The 23,287-nt window shown below is 38.9% G+C and overlaps 2 protein-coding genes and 2 long non-coding RNA genes across 5 annotated transcripts; 2 read left to right on the top strand and 2 right to left on the bottom strand.

The window, feature by feature from the left end:
• Positions 1-630: 630 nt before the first annotated feature.
• On the bottom strand, positions 631-12,434 carry LOC105398815 (gametocyte-specific factor 1). Of its 2 annotated transcripts, none has more exons than XM_048624194.1 (4): positions 12,166-12,251; positions 11,502-11,681; positions 4,940-5,071; positions 631-950 (listed from the first exon to the last, which is right to left on the bottom strand). In XM_048624194.1, the coding sequence occupies exons 2-4, from the start codon at positions 11,673-11,675 to the stop codon at positions 810-812; spliced, it is 447 nt and encodes a 148-aa protein (XP_048480151.1). In that variant the 5' UTR covers positions 11,676-11,681; positions 12,166-12,251; the 3' UTR covers positions 631-809. The 2 variants fall into 2 exon arrangements, with proteins under 2 accessions (XP_048480151.1, XP_048480149.1); XM_048624192.1 differs by lacking the exon at positions 12,166-12,251 and adding an exon at positions 12,325-12,434 and having other exon boundaries at positions 636-950.
• On the bottom strand, positions 3,015-4,237 carry LOC125489195. Its single transcript, XR_007266807.1, has 3 exons — positions 4,077-4,237; positions 3,776-3,896; positions 3,015-3,179 (listed from the first exon to the last, which is right to left on the bottom strand). It is a non-coding gene; the product is annotated as an uncharacterized LOC125489195 (long non-coding RNA).
• Positions 12,435-12,862: 428 nt separating the features above from the next.
• Positions 12,863-21,847, top strand: LOC105398814 (inactive peptidyl-prolyl cis-trans isomerase shutdown-like). Its single transcript, XM_048624186.1, has 7 exons — positions 12,863-12,999; positions 13,087-13,209; positions 14,856-15,004; positions 16,623-16,735; positions 18,034-18,105; positions 19,132-19,262; positions 20,984-21,847. Exons 1-7 carry the CDS (start codon positions 12,947-12,949, stop codon positions 21,729-21,731), a joined length of 1,389 nt encoding a protein of 462 aa, XP_048480143.1. The 5' UTR covers positions 12,863-12,946; the 3' UTR covers positions 21,732-21,847.
• On the top strand, positions 13,470-14,387 carry LOC125489194. Its single transcript, XR_007266806.1, has 2 exons — positions 13,470-13,803; positions 14,249-14,387. It is a non-coding gene; the product is annotated as an uncharacterized LOC125489194 (long non-coding RNA).
• Positions 21,848-23,287: the final 1,440 nt, after the last annotated feature.

Genomic DNA, 23,287 nt, shown 5'->3' with positions numbered 1-23,287 from the left:
TGTCCAACAGTGGATGATCACGGGCTGATGATGATGATGATAAAAGTCTATACAAAATAGTAGTACCGAATAGATGAGGTACATTGGTCATAGAAGAGCATCTTTAGATTTCAAGTGATATTCCCAGGACAAGTTAACCCCAACACACTTAGCAATTTTCTTTAAGGGACCAACTCTGAAATACAGAAAAAAGAGGGGCCTCATTAATTTTTGTTGTATTTATATTTCACAGCTGTTTTTCGAAATCACAGTTGGTCCCTTCAAAGTAGTAGTTTAAGTAGAGGTCTGTAGGTATGGTCAAGTGCAGAGAAACCTGACCCCCTTCTCATAGTAACAATGCTTCTGAGGGGGGTCAGGTTTATCTGCCCCTTACCCCGTACAATAGACTTGCCAACAGGAACATCACTGATAAATCCTCACCCTATCTGTATAAACATCCTAGTCCTGCGGCGGCGGCGGCGGCCGGTAGTTCTTGACTCCCTCCATCCTCGCCTTTCTCCTCTCCGCCGGCGTCGCGCCCTTGATCTTCTTGATGATGAAGATTAAGCCCCAGTTTCACCATACTCTGTTAGATCTTTTGACACATCTGTCAAGAATTAAATTTCCTAGTTCAGAGCAGTATTTCACCTACCTTTAGCATTAAGATTTGACCTATTTTTAAAATACTACCTATAGTTTTCTGAATAAATATTATTCTTATTATTATTAATGTGGAGATGACGTATAATTGACGACATAACAATGTAACATGGGTGATATGGATCTAACAGACTATGGTGAAACTAGGCATAAAGAAGAAGAAGAAGAGTCTAGTCCTGCGGCGGCGGCGGCGGCCGGTAGTTCTTGACTCCCTCCATCCGCGCCTTCCTTCTCTCCGCCGGCGTCGCGCCCTTGATCTTCTTGATGATGTGCCCCTCCTTGGGCTGCGGCACGTAGGAGGTGCAGACCTCCTGGGGAAGAGAGAAAAGGGATTTATTTTAAATTGATAAAATATAATTGTACAGTCTGGAGAAAAGAAAACTAACCACTCTCAGAGTGACAGCGCGCTTAAACTTTTGACTGTGTAAAAACAGTAGTTATAAAGCTAAATCAAATAATGGGATATTTAAGCTACAATGTAAAAGGAGGGTTATTTGTTAGTTGTTCTGAATGCCTGTCTTTTTTTGGACCATAGATAATGTTAAACCGAATTTTTGTTGCCATGATTCATGAAAATCAGTTCAGCTGTTTATCAGCTCTACTCTAGTGGATATAATCTATCAGTTGCGAAGGTCTCACACAACACAGTTCCTATACGCTTCCCTATGGAAGTAACTAATTTAATACTATGAACCTCTCATATTTGATGATGGGTAAATATATTTTTTCACACCAGCAGGGCTAGCACGGGGCGCATTTAAGACGTGACAAAAGTTTTGCATCGCGCTCTCTCACATCGCGTAGCCTCAAGAGCGAGAGCGACGGAGAACTTTTGTCACGTCTTAAAAGCGGCCCGTGCTACAGGGCCAGCTTCCCCTATAAACAAATTATCCTTTCACCACTGGTATACATATAAAGACACTCACATCGTCCCAGTTCTCCTCCGTTGTCACATGGACGGTCGGACGCCACTGGTAACAAAAAACTGGCACAACTATCTATCATGGCGCGCTGATTTTCCGCATTTAGCATCTAAGGTGGGCCATTATGCTGGCTCAACTAGCGAACTAACTTTGTTTAGTTTTAAGAGCACACTGGTATCGATTCTGAAGGGCACATTCTAATTTTAACGCTGTCAAAAAACGCTTACATTCCCTCTAAATTTATTTGGCATTCTGAAGGCACCGTTTATCTCCAAAATTAGAGACGTCACTTTAAATTTTGAATCTGACAGCGTTAAAACTATTCAACTTAGGTTAGATGGTCGAATTTGGTATTCTGAAGGTCGCATTTTTAGCGATGTCAACGTAAAATTAGCAACTTTCTTCCTAAATTTAAAAGGGGTCTGAAAAGGTGCCTCTTAAAATTATACTAAAATTTCTAAAAGTAAAACCGTGAAATATATGGGAAATCGTTGTTGTAGGTGCATAAATATGGATTTAATCTGGAGTTTAGGTCTTCCTTAAGTAAGTTAAGCTAATTTCAGTGATATAAGTGTACTGTTTTATGGAGAAATAAATATGTGAAATTACCCCTTATTTGTGTTATTTTTACCAACCCTGAGAGTACAAATTGTGACGAAAATCAACCAAAGTAGGGCTCTTGTTGATAGGATGCTTCCTTATGTAAGTACCTTATTAGGTAGGTACAATAAAACTTAATTATTCCTTGTGTACAGGTAGAATATATTTAATCTATTTACTAACCTAAAATATGGTTATAAACCAAAAATAAAGCTGAAAATGGATTAAACTATGTATCTAAGTATAGGTAAGAAGTTGCTTACAATCAACAGGCTACGGTATGTAAGTAGGAGGAATCATTAAGTCTAGGTTACCTATCTTGATTACTGAAATAGAGGTGAGTACCTAGGTAAGTAGGTTTTTTTATTATTACTTATGTAAGTATCATAGGACTCTACATATCTTCTCAAAGAAAAGTACCTACTTACTTACTTACCTACTATAAAACTTCTTATCAAAATCCTGTTGCCTATGATAAGATGAACAGTAGGGCTAATTCTTAATAATTGTAATGATTATGATCAGTACATATCTTTCTAACTAGCTAATAATAAAGCAGGTAGATGTACTTGGCTCAATTTGAGTATTCTTACCTAAGTATAATGATTATCATAACATAGGAACTAAAGAGTAAAGTAATAGGAACCTATACCTACTGATCAGGTCATCTCCCCTCTATCCAAACAAATTAATGGTTATTATGATGTTGGCAGCAATAAAACTTTTTGCATTGTTAAAGTAACCAAAAGTCAATCTTTGAAATAATTAATAGAGGGGGTTTGTTAGCTTTACTAACTAAGTTTATTCACTGCCAACTAAGTTTTATTACCACTAGAAAATGAAAGTAACACAATTTAGAGAAGCTTTATTTCATTTTATAACATAGTCACATGTATCTATCAAAGTTCTTTTGTATGAAATATAATAATCTTGTTTATTATATGCACTGACGAGTCTTGGAAGAGGTCGCTTCGAGAAGACAAGATTTTATAATCCTTCCTGGGTTTCAATTTAGTTCTGTAACAATAATAATATGATAAGTATATGAATAACATTAACTAAATTGAATAATTTATAATATTTTTCACTACATCACATAGTGCACTGCATAAAACAAACTGTATGTATAGGTAGGTTGGTACCAAGATAGACTTTGATGCAATCAGCGGTAGACAATTAATGAGACTGGCTAATCGTCTCCTGCCCACTGGACCGACGACCTTAGGCGGGTAGCCGGTAGTGGCTGGATGAGGAAGGCCGAGGACAGAGTGTTGTGGCACTCCTTGGGAGAGGCCTATGTCCAGCAGTGGATGATTATGGTCTGATGATGAATTGTTTCACCGCTAAGAGAGATTGAAGTACTTAAGTATCTTTAACACTCAATCATTTAATTTTGTAAGTTAGTACTTACATGGGTTTTTCTTTTTTTTTCACTCTATTACATAGTAACCCCCTTATTCATAAAAAAGTTACTGAAGGGATTAACTATTGAACTGTTTTGTCACTCTCTGTCAAAGAACAAATTGTTCTCTGTCAGAGAGGGACAGAACAGTTCAATAGTTAATCCGTTCAGTAACTTTTTTATGAATAAGGGGGTAAGTATAAATACTAACCTTCTGTTTAGGTAACTTAGATAGTCTGAACGGGAATGCGACTGGATCCTTTCATACTTGTTGATGCAGGTGTTGTGTTTCATATAACTTGCTGGCTGATGTTTTAAGGTTATGTTTGCATCTGAAATTATAAAATATTTCGTAAGCAAATATACACGAATAAGCAGAATATGAATAAGGTGCGAATTTCTCATTTTATATAATGGATTTGCACAAAATCTTCGTAACAATCAACACGAATTCCAAAGACGAATCCATCAAGTTATATGTACTTAAACATTTCACTATGTTTATGGCTTACCTTATAGGAAAACTTGTGTAATGAAAACCTTTGTAAGCAAGTAGCTATCACGGATAATTTAAGATCTTTCGTATCGTTTTTATCACCATCGAATTTTTTCCCGGCAATCGGAGAAAGAAAACAATGAAAAAGTCAATGTATTTTTTTGGGGTTGCCAGTAATTTATTTCTAAATTACCTATAATGAGTCACATCGGAAACACTAATAGTTATGCTTTTCACGATAATAATAGGCTGTAAATGCATTTAGTATATTTTTAAATATATTTTTAACATGTTTTTATGTATTTAAAGTAAATAAAGATTAAAAAAATAAAATAACGACTATATTTCCATGATATCTATATTTCGCTGCCATCATTTGGTATTTGTCCTAAGTATGGGAACACTCATTTTAAAGACGTCAAATCAGCCTATTAAATTTAGTTGGCCGTTAAAATCGTTGCCTTCAGAATAGCAAAAATTAGCGCTGTCAGTTAAATTTAGAAATTTTAGCTCATTTTAAAATTAGGAAGTGTGCCCTTCAGAATCAATACCACTGTCTGAGCATACTATCACTTGAATCTTGTAAAGACACTCACATCGTCCCAGTTCTCCTCCGTGGCCACATGCACGGCCGGGTGCTCGACGCTCGGCCGGTACTCCACTGGTACCTATACAGGATGTTGCAAAAAGGGTATACTAAGCCGAAACCTACATGTGCAGCATGGTATATCTAAGCCCGAAACTGAAATCAGAATTTCAAAATTTGCGAAAAAATATATTTATTTTCCATAGAAACTTTGTTGGTCACGTGACTTTTTACTATGGAGAATGGCTTAGTATACCCTTTTTGCAACACCCAGTACATATAAAGACACTCACATCGTCCCAGTTCTCCTCCGTGGCCACATGCACGGTCGGATGCTCGACGCTCGGCCGGTACTCCGCGCAGTCGTCAACGGCGAAGCGAGCTCGGTCGAACATCTCGCGTTGCGGGCAGACGCTCACGTGGTACTGGGGAGAGAGAGAGAGTTGAGTAAAGATAGTACAATCAGAGAGAGAGAGAGAGAGAGAACATTGAGGAATTAACCTAGCCTGAAATAAATGACTATTTATTTTTTTATTTATTTATTTATTAAAGTACAACTAGCTGGTCCTGCGAGCTTTGCTTCACCTTTAAAAGTTTTCCCGTGGGAATTCCATGATAAAAAGTTGCCTATGTGTTAATCCAGATTGTCAGCTAATTTCATACCAAATTTCATTACAATTGGTTCAGTCCTTTTGACATGAAGAGTAACAAACATAGACCACACACACAAAGACACACATACTTACAAACTTTCGCCTTTATAATATTAGTAGGATTCCCTCATACAATAAGATGATGTGTCAACCCACAAACTAGTAGTGGGTGGACCAGTGTGGCAGGTAATGGTTGAAGCTTAGGGAGTTAAGAACATTGTAAACAAACTGGGCTTGTGTGATACCAGTTATCTTTGCTCAGTTCTTTTAAATGAGAGCTATTGAAATAGCCTGATAGTGAAGCGGTATCATATTTCTCTCTATGTATGAGTTATCAGAAGTCATACAACAGAATTAATTGTTTCTGCTTAGTACCTACAAAAGTAGGTGATAACATAATCATTATTAAGTTGCCAGACAGAAGAGTAACTCTTGCTTGAAGATACTTGTATGTTTTGAAGTACTGCTGTGCTAAAGGCAACCCTATTTCCATGTGTTAAATGAGAGTTCTTAACTATTTTCAACATTGCATTTTGTTACTATTTTGGTGTACAATAGAGTGTAGTCTAGATAAATAAGGTTGCTATATCATCAACCAAGAATACCTAAAGTATAGGCTAGTTCTTTTACATGAGGATTTAGATAATAGACGCATTTTTCCTGAAATAAAAATGACATATTATGTATCTAGCCTATCTGAAACCTAGTTAAACATTGTGAGATATGGCGTTTCGACTTTCTCCGTGTTCGGCATCATAAGGGTCACAGTGACAGTTAAATAAAGTCAATTTTTCTCTCCACCTTTAATTTGCAAGGTGCGGGTGCCTATATAAATAGAGTGAGTCGCCCGCGCGCCTCAGTTGTAATATCACCATGCAGAAATGACTAGGTTTCAGATAGGCTAGATACATAATATGTCATTTTTATTTCAGGAAAAATGCGTCTATTATGTAGTCTGAGCCTATCTGAAACCTAGTTAAACATTGTGAGATGTGTTTATTATCGCATGGTGGAGAGAAAACCAACTGTGACCCATAAGCTACTGATGAGTATATCAGTAGATAAATATTTGAATCTATAAATTTATAATGCATAGATTTCTAGGTAATAGATATACTAAAAAGAAAGGTATAAGTATACATAAGACTTAAGTACTTCCTTATTATTCCTGACTTGTCAGAAAGTTATGGAAGGTATGTACCTATACATATAGGTAGGTATTTATACATATGGATACACACAGTGCCTCTTCGAAAGCAATACTTATAAGTAATTATTGATCAAAATCTTGTTATTGTCAAGGCAATATTTTTAACATACACTAGCCGAATGGATGGAACCAGTGAAATACTTTGCAACAATATTTAAAAGCTGTAAAATGTAGAATATCGATCCAGGCCGCTGGGGCTCAGGTCAGCACATGCTGACTAGGGTATGTAATTCTGGACTGACCTCAGAAATGCAGCAGCCGACCCTGGAGCCTCGAGGACCTGCTCAGTCAGCCCTGTACGACGACACGGCCTGCAACACCTGGCGCGGCATCTAGTCCTTGGAACGAGGAGTGGTGCTTGAAGGGAAGATAATTTTACTAAATATCTCAGCCTCATCAGCTACTGGAAAAGATTAGATGAAGGCTGTGACACTGGCGGATAACTAAGTATTCAGTTTTTCAAAACATGATGCAGGTCACTATATTCATATTCTAGATTGACAAGTAACACACAGTCTAATTTTGTATTCTAACTAACTCGGCGGTTAACGAGTTCCTGTGCAGTCCTACTAGGAAGGAAAGTTATTTTATAAGCCTTTGCACCGATTTTGTGGGCTACTATCATTCTGTATCATCATGTGTGAATATTATGAGCTCTGGCAGCATTCCTTGGTAGATGACATCAATTAATAAAGATTGATTAACACAACAATAACCATTGTAATAGTTGACAAATGAAACCCGGCTAACATGTCTTAGCTGGGTAAGTAAATGATCAGTCATGCCACCAGGATAAGTAAAATGTTCAGTACTTCATATGAAAAACATTAACAAGGTCACCTTTAGGTATGTTCGTCAACACTAAGGGCAGGTCTCGGCCAAAAACTTAAGGCTTCGCCTTGTTGCAGCTTCAAAGGTACGTAGGTAGGTACCTACTTACATTGTTGTAGGTTCGATTTTGAAACCATTAAGTCAACCTAGATAAAACAAAATAAAATAGCTCGATTAAATAAAGATGGTACGTAAAGATGTTAGTTGTACCTGATCAGACCTGATGCAACGACAGCCAACATAGACTCTCTAATCTGTGGAAGCACCAATCCTGTGGTGGCGGGAACATGGACAGTTGGACGAGCCACCTCGAGCCTGACTTATCAATCAGAACTGACAGTTCGCCAACAGCAGATAGCTTGCGGCTATCTATAGGTAAACTTAGGTAGTTAGCTATACCCAAGAAAAAGTCCTTGGACATTGATATGACAGTGGAACGGCGAATAACTGTGACACTCTTTAAAACAAAAAGGCTTGTTGTTGTCCAGCTAAGGAAGGTTACCTACTTCAGCGAGCTGGTATTGCATTCTGAGAGAACTGCGAAGAGTTAATATTATGACTAATAATTTTATTATTACTTATTTAGAAAGTTTTCAGCAAACTCTAATAAATCAAGCAGCTACCATGTCACCGCTGCCCGGTTATAACTCTGTACTAGCTTAGTAGATATATATACCAGTTTTAGCCTTCAGCTAGAGGCCAGAGAGCTCCTAAATGAGATGCGAGTACGAGCATGACACAAGTAATATTTTTTTTTTTTTTTTTACTTGGTAACTAGTTACGTAACTAACTGAAAGATCCATAAAACAGTTGAGGATTACTCAAAATGGAATTGTGAAAACGGCACGTCTGCATCTTAACCAGTCAGTCTAAGTAGTTTCAGCAGATACAGTGTTGAAAAATAGTTATGAAACGTTTGCGCCAGAATCGAATTAAAAATACATTTTCATTAGAGAAGCCGTTTAGGCATGAATAGGTACTTTCACCCTTTGGATTGTGCTCCAAATGATGACCTTCGAAATTCATAGAAATTTAATGACGACTGCCATTGTTTATTATCTAGCCCCGTACATTGAGTAGGGCTGCGGCTACACGTGATGTGATACACAGTACACAGTAGGTATATGCATGTTCCCAGAATAGTGGAAGTTATAATTTTACCAAAAGGTAGTCGTCTCGTGCAAGAGCACCGTTACTCGATTTATTCGATACACAACTAGTAGACAGCTGCTGCGTAGGAGGTTCACGCATTTTTCAACAAAGAGCTCGGATACACACTCACAATCCACTGGGACATAAGGAAGACAGCTAATATGGTGCCACTCAGAAACCGCGATGACACTCCGATCATGATCACCCGACAGTAGGATCATAATAAATTCGGTAACTTGTGAAGCGGTATGGTATAGCAACAGCGACTTTCACGAAATCAGGAATTAGCTCAGTGCTTTTAGGTTGAACACTCGCCGGTGGGATTCACTTTGCTCACAGCCGAGAAAAGAAAAGACTCAAAGCTGGAATCTGCCGATGTGTCATGACACTTAAGATAGTGTCTGGGGGGTCACTTTATATGACGAAAAACGAACTTTCAGTGCACTGCGGCGCGAGCCGCTCTATCTGTTTGTATGTATTAAACGTGCCGATTGCACGACAGCTCTCGTTCGTTCGTTTCTCATCAGTATAGAGTAACGCTCCTACTTACCGTGCGTCACCATTCCCATGAGCAGTCCAATGATCTTAAGGCAGTTTAGAACAAAAGCTGCATTAGACAGTTTCTTCAGCAGAGACATTGAAATAAAAAATTGATTGCACAACTATCCCCAGGAGCAGTCTACAGGTCACTTTGGGCAGTTCAGAAGAAAGCTGCTTTAATAGAATACCCTACCTCAGCGGAGGCATCAAATTGAAGTGCTATAACACTTTTAGAAGCGGTGCACGTTACCCGATTTGTCGTCAGCCATGCCGATGCGGCTACGGCGACTGCAGGTGGTTACTCAGGCTTCGTTGGTGTGCCCTTGTATGGCTAACATGACCAACCTTGGCAGTAAACGTTCGTCTGCATATGCAAAAATCACTGATGAATAGCGCACGTTACTCGATACCTTCTAAATAAGTCACTCATAATGATGGCTGATGATGATGATGACCGTGCTAGCAATAGTGCAGGCGGTTCCGCTGAGCATAAAATCTCTTCCCAGACAGGGGGCGTTTGGATCTGGCAACCAGAACAGGAGTGCCAGGTGTGCGCAGCGATGCAGGTGGGACAACACAGCCGCCAGGGCAGGAGTGCATGGCTGGGTCTATGCAGCGATGCAGGTAGCACAAACCGGTGGCCAGGGCCAGGACCGGGTGTACGCTGCGATGCAGGTGGCACAAAACGGTGGCCAGGGCCAGGACCGGGTGTACAGCCGCCAGGGCAGGAGTGCATGGCTGGGTCTATGCAGCGATGCAGGTACCACAAACCGGTGGCCAGGGCCAGGACCGGGTGTACGCTGCGATGCAGGTGGCACGAGACGGCGGCCAGCGCAGGAGCACAGGGCCGGGTGTATGCTGCGATGCAGGTGCCACAAGACGGCGGCCAGCGCAGGAGCACAGGGCCGGGTGCAGGTTACACGAAACTTCAATTTCACCGAATCGGCCTGCCTACCCTCAGCGGGTAGGTACCGGCGGATCACATTAGTCGCCGCACATGCCACAATGTCCCAACATACTGAAACTCGGAGCCACGTGCTTCCTGTAAAAAATCCTATGACGGTCCTGGAAAGCTCCTGTTTGTAAAGCCTTACATAAGCTATAATCAAGTGCATTATTGTAATAGCAAAGTTTTTATCAACTGTTTTCTAAAAATATTAGAAATTGAGGGTAGAAAAATATATTTTTATTATTTTTTCCTGTATAAAATTAACATATGCTTTACTTAAAGCGGTCATTAATGTAAGTATCTAGCTCAAGCGCCACTAGTAGGACCGGAATATGTGATCAATCATCACCACGACTATTGAATCGGACCCTACTGCGTGGGATAAAAACCCCAAGCGCCGGAGCATTATGACCAGTGGCTGAGCTTTTAAAAGCAGTAAATAATAGCATTTTACTCACGGCTTATCAACTCAAACCTTCGTTGCGAAATCCTCAGCAATGGCTGCGTGCGCAGCAGCCGGCAGGCCCCGCGCCGCCTGGTCCGCATCACGCTACAGCTCCCGGCAGCGAGGACTCCGCAAATTCAATATTATTATATTTTTCCCCGTCGGAGCGAAGACGACGAGAACCGTGGCTACATTGAGCCATTTTGCCGAAGTGTTCACTTCAAAAATCAAAAACCAACTGAGGCGCGCGGGCGACTCACTCTATTTATATAGGCACCCGCACCTTGCAAATTAAAGGTGGAGAGAAAAATTGACTTTATTTAACTGTCACTGTGACCCTTATGATGCCGAACACGGAGAAAGTCGAAACGCCATATCTCACAATGTTTAACTAGGTTTCAGATAGGCTCAGACTACATAATATAAACAAGGTTAATACCTGAAACAAACACTTTTTCATCCTCCACCTCCTGCATACCAGTGTACCTAAGGGTATAGGGCACCATCTGAGCTGCATCAAAAGTCTAATATACGTAACTTACATCCTGTAAAGTACCTGGGCTTCCACTTAGACAGGAAACAAACTTGGAAATACCATATTCAGAAGAAAAGAGACGAGCTAAATCAGAGATACCGATTTGTTGATTTACAAAACAGTCCTGAAACCCGTGTGGACCTACGGTATTCAACTGTGAGGAACAGCAAGCCAAACAAATATTGAAATCCTACAAAGATTTCAAAACGGAGTACACAAAGCCATAGTAAATGCACCCTGGTTCACCAGAATGGATGAGGTGCATGAGAGAGGAGGTTGCAAAACTTAGAAGAACCTACCGAGACTGGATTGTAAATCACCCAAACAAACTGGCCACTGACCTTACCAGTAATGTACCCACCAGAAGACTAAAAATAAAAATATCTGGGATAACATAGACCTATAATAATACATTAAGAAGGCAACCTTACAATGGGAGGGTATGCCTGCAAAGCCAAATAAACAATGAAATAAACTGCTTATGGTTATATTAAACCGATTGCAAGTTGGCAAACAAAATATGAAAAAAAAAAAACTTACATCCAACTCAGCATCAGCCAAAATGTGAGTAGCGTCAAACGGACAGCTGACTTTCTTGCTATTAGGGTACTGCTTCCGGCACTTCTCGAGGTGGTACTGCATGCGGTACGCCTCCACCTGGTGCGCCATGTTGTACGGACACGTCATCATGCGGTGGGCATTCACGTCCGCCATTTTTTTCTGCGAAATTTTAAAAAAATAAAAATGATGTTGGGTTTGCAGTTTTTTTTAGAGGAAAGGTCAGTCTAGTTGGTTTATTGTGCTTCTGCTAGTGGCATGACGACGGTACAGGGTTCAAGTCCTGGTAGGAACAAATCCTGGTTTAGACAGATATTTACGGTCTTGGATGTTCAAATGTACTTATGTGTTGTGTGACAATGACAATGAAAAAGTGTTCATTCCAACTTTTGCAAAAACAATCTAGAAATATCTGCATTCCTTAGTATTTCATGTAAGTGCCGTGTTGTTGAAAGAGTCGTAACGACACCGTCTGTTATTGAAGTAATTCTATAGTTACACTTTAATATCCTCAACTTTCCTCATCAGCCTGACCACCTGTTGGTCGTACTACTGGCTATGTGGAAGCGAAAGTTATCGGTTCATATAATTTTTCGTGGTAAGCCAAAGTGTCTGCTAAAAAACAGTTGGAAGAACTCGAACTTACAAGAGTCACAAATATTTTATGATGTGGAGGAAATATGTTTGTTTTGGAGGAAACATGTATGTTTTGCAGATATTTGGTGATCAGCAACCAGTGTGCTTATTAAAATTTAAAGCAGTTATACTTAAGCTGAATTTGATCATTTACTGGTGTATTTCTTACCTAGTTTAGTAAATTTTATAGAAAAGTTAAAAACTCTCGCACAAAAACTGAAAACGGTTGTAATTTTTTCCAATTCACAGATAATATTTTCAAGTTTCATAAATTTGACATTTAGTTTTGACACCTAGAAAAGTGGGCGTACTTTGGATTTATGTTCTTGCACCACCGTTTTTAATTTTATTTTAATGCAGTGGTTATAAGCATAGACCCCACCTTAAAACCTTATCATATTATGAAGAAGGTCAGTCCAAGGTTACGTCCACTACTTACGAGTTACGACCGATAGTTTGAACAGCGTATTCCTTTCTTAGATACCTTTAAGTCGCGGCTGACAGCGTCCATAAGCCGTGGCTGTCAGCCTCTCATTTATGACGCGTGGCGGCGGCGGCGACTAAACATAAAAAGGGCATTTATTTCAATAAGGTCGTAAATTCAAAGTAGACCTCCTGTACTGTCACAAATCCCCAGAATAATAAATTCAAAGTAAAAAAAACTGTTCTGTGATGATTTTTTTTTAAACTTCATATTTGTTTTTTACTTGCGGCGGGCGGGCCAGGCGGGCGGCGTTGTGTTGATTGTTTTTGCTAAAAAACTTACTTTAAATTCAATAAAATAACAAACAATGGACGAATCGAACGAAACAGGTGCAGTGTTCTCTAAAGGCATAAATTTAAAGTGAGTATCTAGTTATAATTTCAATATTTATCATGTCCGATTTTATTTTCTCAATAAACTTACTCTAAACTTTTATGTTTATTTTAGAGAGCTTATGTCGTCGCATGGTGCTGAATTCCACTTGGATGTTAATTTCAAAGACAAGAAAAGTAAATCAGATCCATTCCTGGATGATGACGAATTATTTAACGCTGTTTCTTCTGATGAAAGGTAAGTTGAACTTACTAAGTTCTAACCTACACACTACAGTCGTCGAAATATAATAGGCCCGTTTGGACAGCTCCAAAATTTATAGGATGACAGCTGGAGTCAAACCTAAATCATGAAAAATCTAAACAATTAGTAGCTGTCTGGCTTCCTAAATACAAAATTACCCTCAATTTCAAACTCCCCCCTGAATCCTCCGTCTTCACGGGCGAGGCTACCGCTATTCTTGAGGCACTTCTCTACACTGAGTAAACTAACACAAACTAAATAAAACTATTATCCTATCAGACTCTTCAAGTTGCTTACATTCTATTATTTCATTCCCATTTAAATCTAAATCTAAATTTCCTATCATTCTTCAAATTAGACAAACTCTCTTCCGTTGCAAGACTCAGGGTATTGAGGTGGCTATTGCCTGGATATCTGGCCACAGTGGCATCATTGGTAATGAGTGTGCAGATTCCTTCGCTAAGGATGCCATTAGCTTGGGCCTGGATACTCATTACCAAAATTTTGCCCACGACCTTGCCTCGCTCGCAGGACCGAGGCTTGATAATTCCTGGAAAGAGTCCTGGGACGCATCCAGGAATATTAAAGGTAAGTATTACTCCTTAATCCAACCACACATTCCCAAAAGGCCATGGTTTTTTAGAGCAAGACTTCTAGATAAACCGTCAACCTCAACAATCTGCAGACTCCGCCTTGGTCATGCGTGCACGCCTGTCCACCTGGCTAGGATTCGGGTGCGTGATAGTTCTGTGTGTGACTGCGGCACCAGCGAAGGATCTGTTGACCACCTCTTCTTTGAATGTCCCAACCTACAAAGTTCCCTCTATGATTTCCTCCCCCCTTCTATCCCAAGACCTGTAAATATCAATTACCTACTAACACTTGTACATACTCCAATCGCTAACATCCTGTACAAATTCCTCAAAACTAACAATATTAAACTATAAATTTGTTTGTGTTCACTATATATACTAAAATTATACTAACCCTATATTTGTGATGTCCTTGTATAAATTGTGTACGTCTGTTTCAGGTATTAATCTTGTAAATATCTCTAAATCACCACCGTAAAGACAGTTAAAAACATTGTGTGTATCTCAACACTATCGTAATTGGCCGGATTTGTTGTGTTAGTCACACACGACATATAGCCACAAACAAGATTGAATTGAACTTTTGGTGCTTTAAAAGTTATTTTTTCTTTCTGCCCTTAAATAATAAGCCAGAATGTGTCTTTTTATGAATTTCATCAAGTAAATCAAGAGTAAATAGCAAATTTGTGTAGCTGTCCAAACGGGCCTATTATATTTTGACGACAACTCTGGATGCAGGAAACGACCCTCCATAAATTATTATTATCAACTGTACCCAGAGATATGTTTACTTGTCTAAGACTGTACCTTATTATTAATATCTTATTCCCTCCATCCAAAGATTGTCTGGCAGAGATTGCTTTTAGTGATAAGACAGCCTTTTGTGCCCTAATTGACTTACAACTTGTTAATGTATTATATATTTTTTGCATACAAATAAAATGTATTCTATCTATCTTATTCACGTCATGCACTCAGGCAGTCAGCAACTCATAATACCTTTACCCGAAACAATATGCACAAACCTTAATTCTCATAACTCCACAGTGATGCAGAAGAAGTCCTCAAGAGCATCGCGGAGTCGGCCGGCATGGACATGCTGTGCTCCCCAGAGTACGCCTCGTTCAGCGAGCTGGCGCAGAAGATGACCGACTGCATCCCGTCTGGCGATGTTAAAATACTTATTGTTGAGGAAGGTTGGTTTAAGAAGTGCATAAAATGTGCATTGTATATATGCGCTGAGAGCGATGGTAGCTCAGTCGGGTAAGTGCTCGCTTCTCACGCAAGAGATGCGGGTTCGAATCCCGGCGCTGACATGTACCAATGAGTTCTTTTAACTTAAGTACAATGTATACCATCGCTCTTACGGTGAAGGAAAACATCGTGAGGAAACCTGCATATCTAGATTTAGCACATCCAGATATGTGAACCCACCAACCCGCAGTAGACCAGCGTGGTGGGAAATGGTCCAAGCTTAGGAAGGCAGTTTAGACCTTGGGGATATGCACAAAGGTTCCACTCGAGAGAGCCAGGTGCAGGTACTTACACCCCCACAGAGAATAGAATAGAATATGCTCTGTGCTATAAATTTCCTACACTTTCTGTAGGCCATAGCATCAAGTCCACATTTAGTACACTAGGGGCCACTTGCACCAACATATTAAATCTAGATTTAACACTTTGGTGCATGTCACCCTTAGTTGTAGAACAAAAACCATCTTCCTTGAATAAATGCCTGAGTTTTTTTTATATCCTGTACAATATGGAGTCCTTCGTCAAGTCGCGCGCCTTAGACTCGCGCGCCGCGCGCGCGTTGCCCGTCCCGTATTTACCTACTTTTTTTGTCGTCAACTCGCTCGACTGTGAAAATATGTAGAGTCAGCCACAAAAGTTATAATTTATTATGCTTAAGGTAACTACTTAAAATGTATAGGGTATTTTATAGGACTTTACCTAAAAATAAAACACAATATCCTTTCGGAGATGTATAATTTAAGATATAATATTCTAATAATAATCAACAAAAAAAAATTGGCTTATTACTTATCAACATAAATTCACTAATATTTTTATAATCTTATATAACAAAGCAAATAAAAATAAACAATAATATCACTATATATTTTTGCACTGTACTGTAGACTGTAAGTAATGCACTGTACATCTCTGCTTCGCATTAGAAGTAACACTAAAACGACGTCACTAAAACAATGATGACGTTTTAACCCTTTAAACCGGTTTTTGCAACAAAAACTTGAAGGACATAGCTATGACAGGTAAAATTGGCGCACGGGATGAGAGAGATAGCAATCTTGGGTACCATGCGTCATAGGTCACATCCCCTTTTGCCTCATTCCGCACTTCCAACATAGAAAGAAAGAAAGAAAGAAAGAAAGAAAGAAAATGTTTATTCAGTGCACTGCAAACACACACCAAAAACAAACAGAAAAAAAAGTAAAAAGTACACAAAAAATAAAATAAAAAGAAGGTAGGTACAGTACAAGGTCCTGAAAACGGAAGTGGATCCTAACTTTTAATTACAATGATAAATACATAGGCTTTATTATCCCGAAATCAAAGCATCTACTTTAATGGCGACCGTCTAGTCGGTACCTTCTTATGCCAATCAGCCAGGGGACAATATTTAACTATATTTTTTAGTTTCAATTCGTTTGCATCTGACCGTACTTTACATGTACTTTACATGGGCACGCGAGTTGATGATATAAAAAAACAGTAGATGCCAACTCGCGCGGCGCGCGACTCTAAGGCGCGCGACTTGACGAAGGACTCATATGTATGAATATCTTTCAGGTGAAGAGCTGGTCCCGTACGATGCGGAGGTGACAATCCACTATGCAGCCTACTGGGAGAAGGAGAGCATATCATTTGATAGCACACTTACAATGAACCATGGAGCTCCTGTTGTAAGTATTATATGGACACCATTGGCAAATTTAATGATCCATTTTATACATATAACATAATTCCCATAGGCTTCCCTTTTTGGATTTATTGACTGAACTTCCTGAAAAAACACCTTGTACAGTCTGCCAGGCAGATATCTGACCCCTTGTTTGGTTTTTCTCACCATTCTATTCTATTCTCTGTGGGGGTGTAAGTACCTGCACCTGGCTCTCTCGAGTGGAACCTTTGTGCATATCCCCAAGGTCTAAACTGCCTTCCCACCACGGTGGTCCACTGCGGGTTGGTGGGTTCACATATCTGTATGTGCTAAATCTAGATATGCAGGTTTCCTCACGATGTTTTCCTTCACCTTAAGAGCGATGGTATACATTGTACTTAAGTTAAAAGAACTCATTGGTACATGTCAGCGCCGGGATTCGAACCCGCATCTCTTGCGTGAGAAGCGTTACCCGACTGAGCTACCACTGTTCCAATATTATTAATAATAATTTTCTCACCATGCAATAAATAGTATATAATTTTTGGTTCTACCTTTTTTGGCATAAGATTTATTTGCCTAATCTCGTATTGCATAGTAACGTTTGGTCAAAGTCTCGTTACGCCGAAAATCGTATGGCATAAATCTCGTTTAGTAAAAAGTTATTTCGCATAACATTGTTTAGCCTAATAATGGTATGGCCAAATCTTGAATAGCCTAATAATGCTATGGCATAGGTTTATTAGGTTTATACAAAGTAATAATATTCGTTTGGCTTTAACTTTGACGGAGCGTCTCCCTACATAGCGCATACTGGTGCCTTGTATTGTTTCCGTGTTTGGAAAACGCTCCGTTTCGCTGCGCTCCGCTTTGGTTTTGATGAACATGTGCACCTAACACGCTCCTCCTCGCTTTGCTCGTCGTCGCACCTATTTTTAGGTTTCGATCTCATGGGGTTTTGTAATAATTATATTGGTCGTTAACTTTCGATTTTTTGATCATACAATATCGTGATTTTCGGGATGTAGGAGAAAAATACCACAATTTGTACATTTACTACATACTTAATATATTATTTATTAAGATAACATTACGAGAAACAAGATTATACATAGGTATAGACGAACATAAATTTGAGCAAACGAAACTTAGGTGTTTAAAGATTGTGCCTAAAGAGTTTTAGACGAAACGAGCCTTATGCCACATAAGTCTTGGCAAAGTGATGGTTCGGCCAAAAAAGTTTAGACCATACGAGTTATGCGAAATGAGTTTTGGTCAATAAAGATTATGCCAGATGAGCGGAACCCATAATTTTTTCAGAAATACCAGCTAGGCACCGGCACGCTCATCCCTGGACTAGAGATAGGTCTCACCACTGTCAAAGGACCTCAGGTACTTCAGCAACATAATTATTCTTTCAGTTAAAATAATCATTGACTAAACACAAACATTCAATATCTGAACAGTAATTGTGTATAGGCGAAATTAATCTTCCAACCTTGGGTTTGGTGGAGAGAGTGATAGGTAGGTCTACCTAAAGGCTGCTTTTTAATCTCAGATACTAAATTGACAGATTCTGAACGGTTCATAAACAGTCGATTGTCTCGCCAATATAAATCTGAGATTAAAAAATCAGACTTTAGTGCTGTAGTGGGATATACTGAGAGGAAAGAATTTCCATCATCAACATCATCATCATCATCTCAGCCATAGGACGTCCACTGCTGAACGTAGGCTGTGGTATATTTGCAAATTTCTGAGCGCAGGTCTTCCTGTCCCGCTCACTCTTCCTCTCTCGCTCTTTCTTCCCTCCCTGCTCAGTGGCCATTAAGGTTAATAGTGTTTTGTTTAAATAAAAAGTAATTTATTTTTATTATAATTCTTTATTCAGATAACTAAGATCCATTTTGTTCTTAGACATATTAAAATACAGTGGGTTAGTAAGTACTTAAAATATTTACAACTTAAAACTTAATTAATTCACTGGTTTTACTCAAGACACGACATAGGCCTCCACCAGTGTTCCATCACCTGATTCTGATGCCTGCTTCCTTCTATTCTATTCTCTGTGGGGGTGTAAGTACCTGCACCTGGCTCTCTCGAGTGGAACCTTTGTGCATATCCCCAAGGTCTAAACTGCCTTCCTAAGCTTGGACCATTTCCCACCACGGGTCCACTGCGGGTTGGTGGGTTCACATATCTAGATGTGCTAAATCTAGAAATGCAGGTTTCCTCACGATGTTATCCTTCACCGTAAGAGCGATGGTATACATTGTACTTAAGTTAAAAGAACTCATTGGTACATGTCAGCGCCGGGATTCGAACCCGCATCTCTAGCGTGAGAAGCGGGCGCTTACCCGACTGAGCTACCACCGCTGTACTCTACTAGAATAGAATAGATGCCTGCTTCCGTTCCAGGCCCGTTTCCACCTGCTCATCCAACCAGCAGCCGCGTGGGGCGCGCGCGGGGTCCCGCCCCGCATCCGCCCCGAGCCCGCCCTGTTCACTGTCAGTCTGGTGGCGGTGAGGCACTCGCATACTGCTGACATGTAAGTAGAGTATATTGCTGAAATAAATAGATAGATAGAGTTCTTACTCTTTAATCTCTTTATTTGCACACCAAGAAATAATTATCAATTTTACAACTTAACTAGGGTTCAAAAGACGGTCTTATCGCTTATAGCGATCTCTTCCACACAACCTTAAATGAATGAATAGAGAGAAAAGAAAAAATTAATGAAAGTTCACCATTAATATAGTTACATGTATAGTGCCACAAACTTATCTGTTCCGGTGAGAGCGAACTAAATTGGTCCATATAATCTATGTCAATATCATGGAAGTAATAATATAACAGGAATGCGCACTCACCAAAATGATGCAAACAAAAATAGACCTAATCAATTCACCTTAAGATTTATATTTGAAGTGAAAGAGGCCGCGAGCCGATAGAGAGGGTTACCACAGAGCCCTTCCTCTCTTTCTAACAATTGCCAGGATTTAGTTGTGTAAACTTTAGTAGATTTTGTACGAAGAGAGCTATGCAAAAAAAATATTAAATTAACTCATAGACTACTCGGCTGTCCAATTTCAAAACACAGTGTATTATTACTTCCATGGTCAATATGAAATTCATTAGTACAGTAAGTAATGAGGTATGGACCAATTTAGTTCGCTCTCACCGGAACAGATAAGTTTGTGGCACTATATAGTGGCTTGCGGCTGTCATTGATAAATGAATGAACGAAATGAACGGGTTTAAATGAGTAAATGAATGAAGCTTCCACCTGCTCATCCAATGGCGGTGAGGCACTCGCATACTGCAGACATCTACAGTGCCACAAACTTATCTGTTCCGGTGACAGCTCACATAAATTACTAATATTCCTTAATTCTATAAGATTTTAAGTTTGCTCGTATTTTTAATTCGCTCTTGCGGTGTTAATAAACCCATCTAATCATTTACAATATACAATTCATTAGTAAGTAATGAGATATGGATCAATTAAGTTCGCTCTCACCGGAACAGATAAGTTTGTCACACTATAAGTATGATGTAGATAAATGAATGAGTGAACAAATTGAATGGGGAGAAAAGAAAAATGAATGAAAGTTCACCATTAATCTAGTTATCTATACCTCATTCAGGGAAACGACGTAGCAAAGCGCCCTCTTTGTCCCACATTTCCATACAAAAGACAAAGACGACAAATGAGTTAGCCACGCCCATTTGGCCACGGGATTACCTAAAATTGTAGAGCCGTGTCTACACTTCTGAATTAAAGTATGAAATAAAATTGTGTATGTTCACAATAATATTTTTTGTTTATCTCTTTCTGACGACTCATCACCCCTATCATTTATATTTATAATAAATGATTCATTCAAATTTTCAAAGTTGTGGTCCATTTTTGACGAGGGTGAGAGCGAGAGGGTACACGTGAGACGGACGTCCGAACGGTACAGAGAGCAACGACAGACTAATTATGACCTACAGTGTAAATGCGGCCTTAGCGTCTTATCTATGACCAATCATATGCTTTCGTATATTCTTAGTACTACGTCGTTTCCCTGAATGAGGTATAGTGGCTTGTGGCTCTCTCATGAATGGATGAAATGAATCTGGTGAAAAGAATAAATGAATGAATGTTCAAACCGAGAGGTGTGTTGCAAAATGGTCACTATTGGTATAATGCTATTTCTATGGCATTAACGAATGTCAATAATGACTGCCAACTTCATTCATTCAATATTCGTTCATTCATTGCAGGTTCAACGACCTCCCGTCCGAAGAGCAAAAGAAATACAAAGTCACAATAAAAACTGTAGCTGCTTCCAACGCACGCGCCAAGGATCTGTTCCAAAGAAGACTCTATTCCAAGGCGGCTAGAGACTATCACAAATCCTTGACCGTCCTACAGCTATCTTGCCCGAAGACTGAAGAAGAATCCAACGAAATCAAAAGACTTATATGTAGTGTGTATGTGAATTTGGCTGTGTGTTATTCCAAAATGGAAATACCGAATAAGGTATTGCTTATGTGCGACGATTTAGGCAGAGTGACGAATATAGAGAAACATTGCAAAGGGTTGTTTTACTACGGTAAGGCATTCGTTATGTTGGGGCAGTACGAAGAGGCTGAAAAATATTATAAGAAAGCGCTGAAGTTAGAGCCGAATAACGCAGACATAGGCAAAGCCTTGGCGGATCTAGATAATATTATACTAAGATCAGCTAAAAAGGAGAAAAAAATGTGGCAAGCTGCGTTCAAAAACAAAGCGGATGATAAAGAAGATATTGATGATGATATAGACGAAGATTTTAAAGAAAATTTAAAAGAATCCTTCAATGATTTGGTTAGTAGGGAAGAGTACACTAAATTTGATCTACCCCCAGGGTTGTTGAAAAAGGAGGTGGATTATATCAAGAAGTTTGTTAAAGATTTTGATAAATTGGTGGTTTTAGAAGATGGGGAGGGGAGCAGGAAAAGACTGTCTATAGTTAAAACTATGGTTTGAATATTTGTTTTAAAATCTTAGGGCCACTTGCACAAACATTTAAATCTAGATTTAGTGTCAAATCTCGATTTAAGAAACGTCAGTCCATATAAAATTTGACACTAAATCGAGATTTAACATTAGAGTAATAAGGGCCACTTGCAGAAACATATTAAATCTAGATTTAGTATCAAATCTCGATTTAAGAAACGTCAGTCCATATAAAATTTGACACTAAATCTAAAAAATAATGACAGAGAGTGACAGCATGTATTTTATCCGACAGGTAGCCACTAACCAGACATTGTGGAACAGGCCCTTAGAGTAATAAATGTCATTAAAATATACAAGTGTTGCAAAAGTGGTATGCGTGTCGCCTGACCAACAAAATGTCTATGGAGAAACCTAAACGTAATTATTTTTTGGCGAATTTTAAAGATTAGTTTTTGCGAATACCACTGGTGGTCCCTTGCTATAGCTCTTTTGCAACATACCTGTGTATTTGTACTTTAGATTTACATTAAAATTAGTCTTCGACCACATGATAATATATTTAATGGTAGACAGGCAGCGGTTACAGACGCTAGCCAATATTCCATAGAAATACATAGAAACAAAATATGGAACCAGTGTGCATCGTCTTCCTTTACACTCATTATTGTTATAGTACTTGAGTGCAAGATTTATATTGATTTTATCTTTACATTTGATGTAAGCTGTTTTCTAAAATGTATTTTATTTGTTCTCATTTAGGTGCATATTTTATAAGTTAAAGTCTATTGGTAGTTATTCCAGAGTTAATTAAGTTGATGTTTTTATAAGTGCTTATATTTTTACGATTTTAATACAGTACAAATTATTTTCTTAAAAAAAATTTTTTTATTGTTTTTTTTAATATATTTTTTAATTTTATGAGTGATATTTCAAGTAGGCAGGTTAATATTATTATACCCAAACTACTGCTCAACTAACATGACTAAAGCAGAGCTGAATAGTTGAAAATAAGGGAATATGTATTGTACAAAGGTTCCACTCGAGAGAGCCATACAGTACAGGAACTTCGCCCCCTCAGAATATAATAAATATAAGAGGTATTTTTATTATAAACTCTGGTTGGGCTTTGTCTCAGCCTCATCAATCATCATGATCTGAAGCATCTCTTTAGAGAAGTACTTATGTTCCTTCATCTGAAGTACTTAATCAGAAAATATGCTATATCCTTTAAATTTAAATAATCCTTACTATATCCTAACTAATATTATAAATGCGAAAGTAACTGTGTCTGTCTGTTACTCTTTCACACGAAAACTACTAAACGGATTTGAATGAGATTTGGTATAAGTACAGATGGTCTAGAGAAAAAACATAGGCTACTTTTTATCGAGGAATTCCCACAGGAAAACTTTTTAAAGCGAAGCGAAGCTCGCGGTTACAGCTTATATTACTATATTAGGGTGCTTACATAGAGAGGCAAGTTCCCTGCACCTACCTGTACCGGTAACCTGATTATGCGAAAGCGCTCACTCACGGAGCATTTCCCGAATATCTTTGTAAACCCTTATACACTCGCGAGCAAC

The sequence above is a fragment of the Plutella xylostella genome, chromosome 11 (assembly GCF_932276165.1).
Source record: "Plutella xylostella chromosome 11, ilPluXylo3.1, whole genome shotgun sequence".
Taxonomy (NCBI): domain Eukaryota; kingdom Metazoa; phylum Arthropoda; class Insecta; order Lepidoptera; family Plutellidae; genus Plutella; species Plutella xylostella.
The sequence above is the reverse complement of the archived record's forward strand: the minus strand, read 5'-3'. Positions and strand labels throughout refer to the sequence as shown.

What these genes read in the sequence shown, in the direction of transcription:
- LOC105398814 (XM_048624186.1), top strand. Translation starts at nt 12,947, where the DNA reads ATGGACGAATCGAACGAAACAGGTGCAGTGTTCTCTAAAGGCATAAAT. An exon ending in TCTAAAGGCATAAATTTAAA is followed by an intron (nt 13,000 to 13,086) that starts GTGAGTATCTAG and finishes TGTTTATTTTAG; the next exon opens with AGAGCTTATGTCGTCGCATG. An exon ending in CACTCGCATACTGCTGACAT is followed by an intron (nt 19,263 to 20,983) that starts GTAAGTAGAGTA and finishes CATTCATTGCAG; the next exon opens with GTTCAACGACCTCCCGTCCG.
- LOC105398815 (XM_048624192.1), bottom strand. Translation starts at nt 11,675, where the DNA reads ATGGCGGACGTGAATGCCCACCGCATGATGACGTGTCCGTACAACATG. An exon ending in TGGCTGATGCTGAGTTGGAT is followed by an intron (nt 5,072 to 11,501) that starts GTAAGTTTTTTT and finishes CTCTCTCCCCAG; the next exon opens with TACCACGTGAGCGTCTGCCC. An exon ending in CGGAGGAGAACTGGGACGAT is followed by an intron (nt 951 to 4,939) that starts GTGAGTGTCTTT and finishes TCTCTTCCCCAG; the next exon opens with GAGGTCTGCACCTCCTACGT.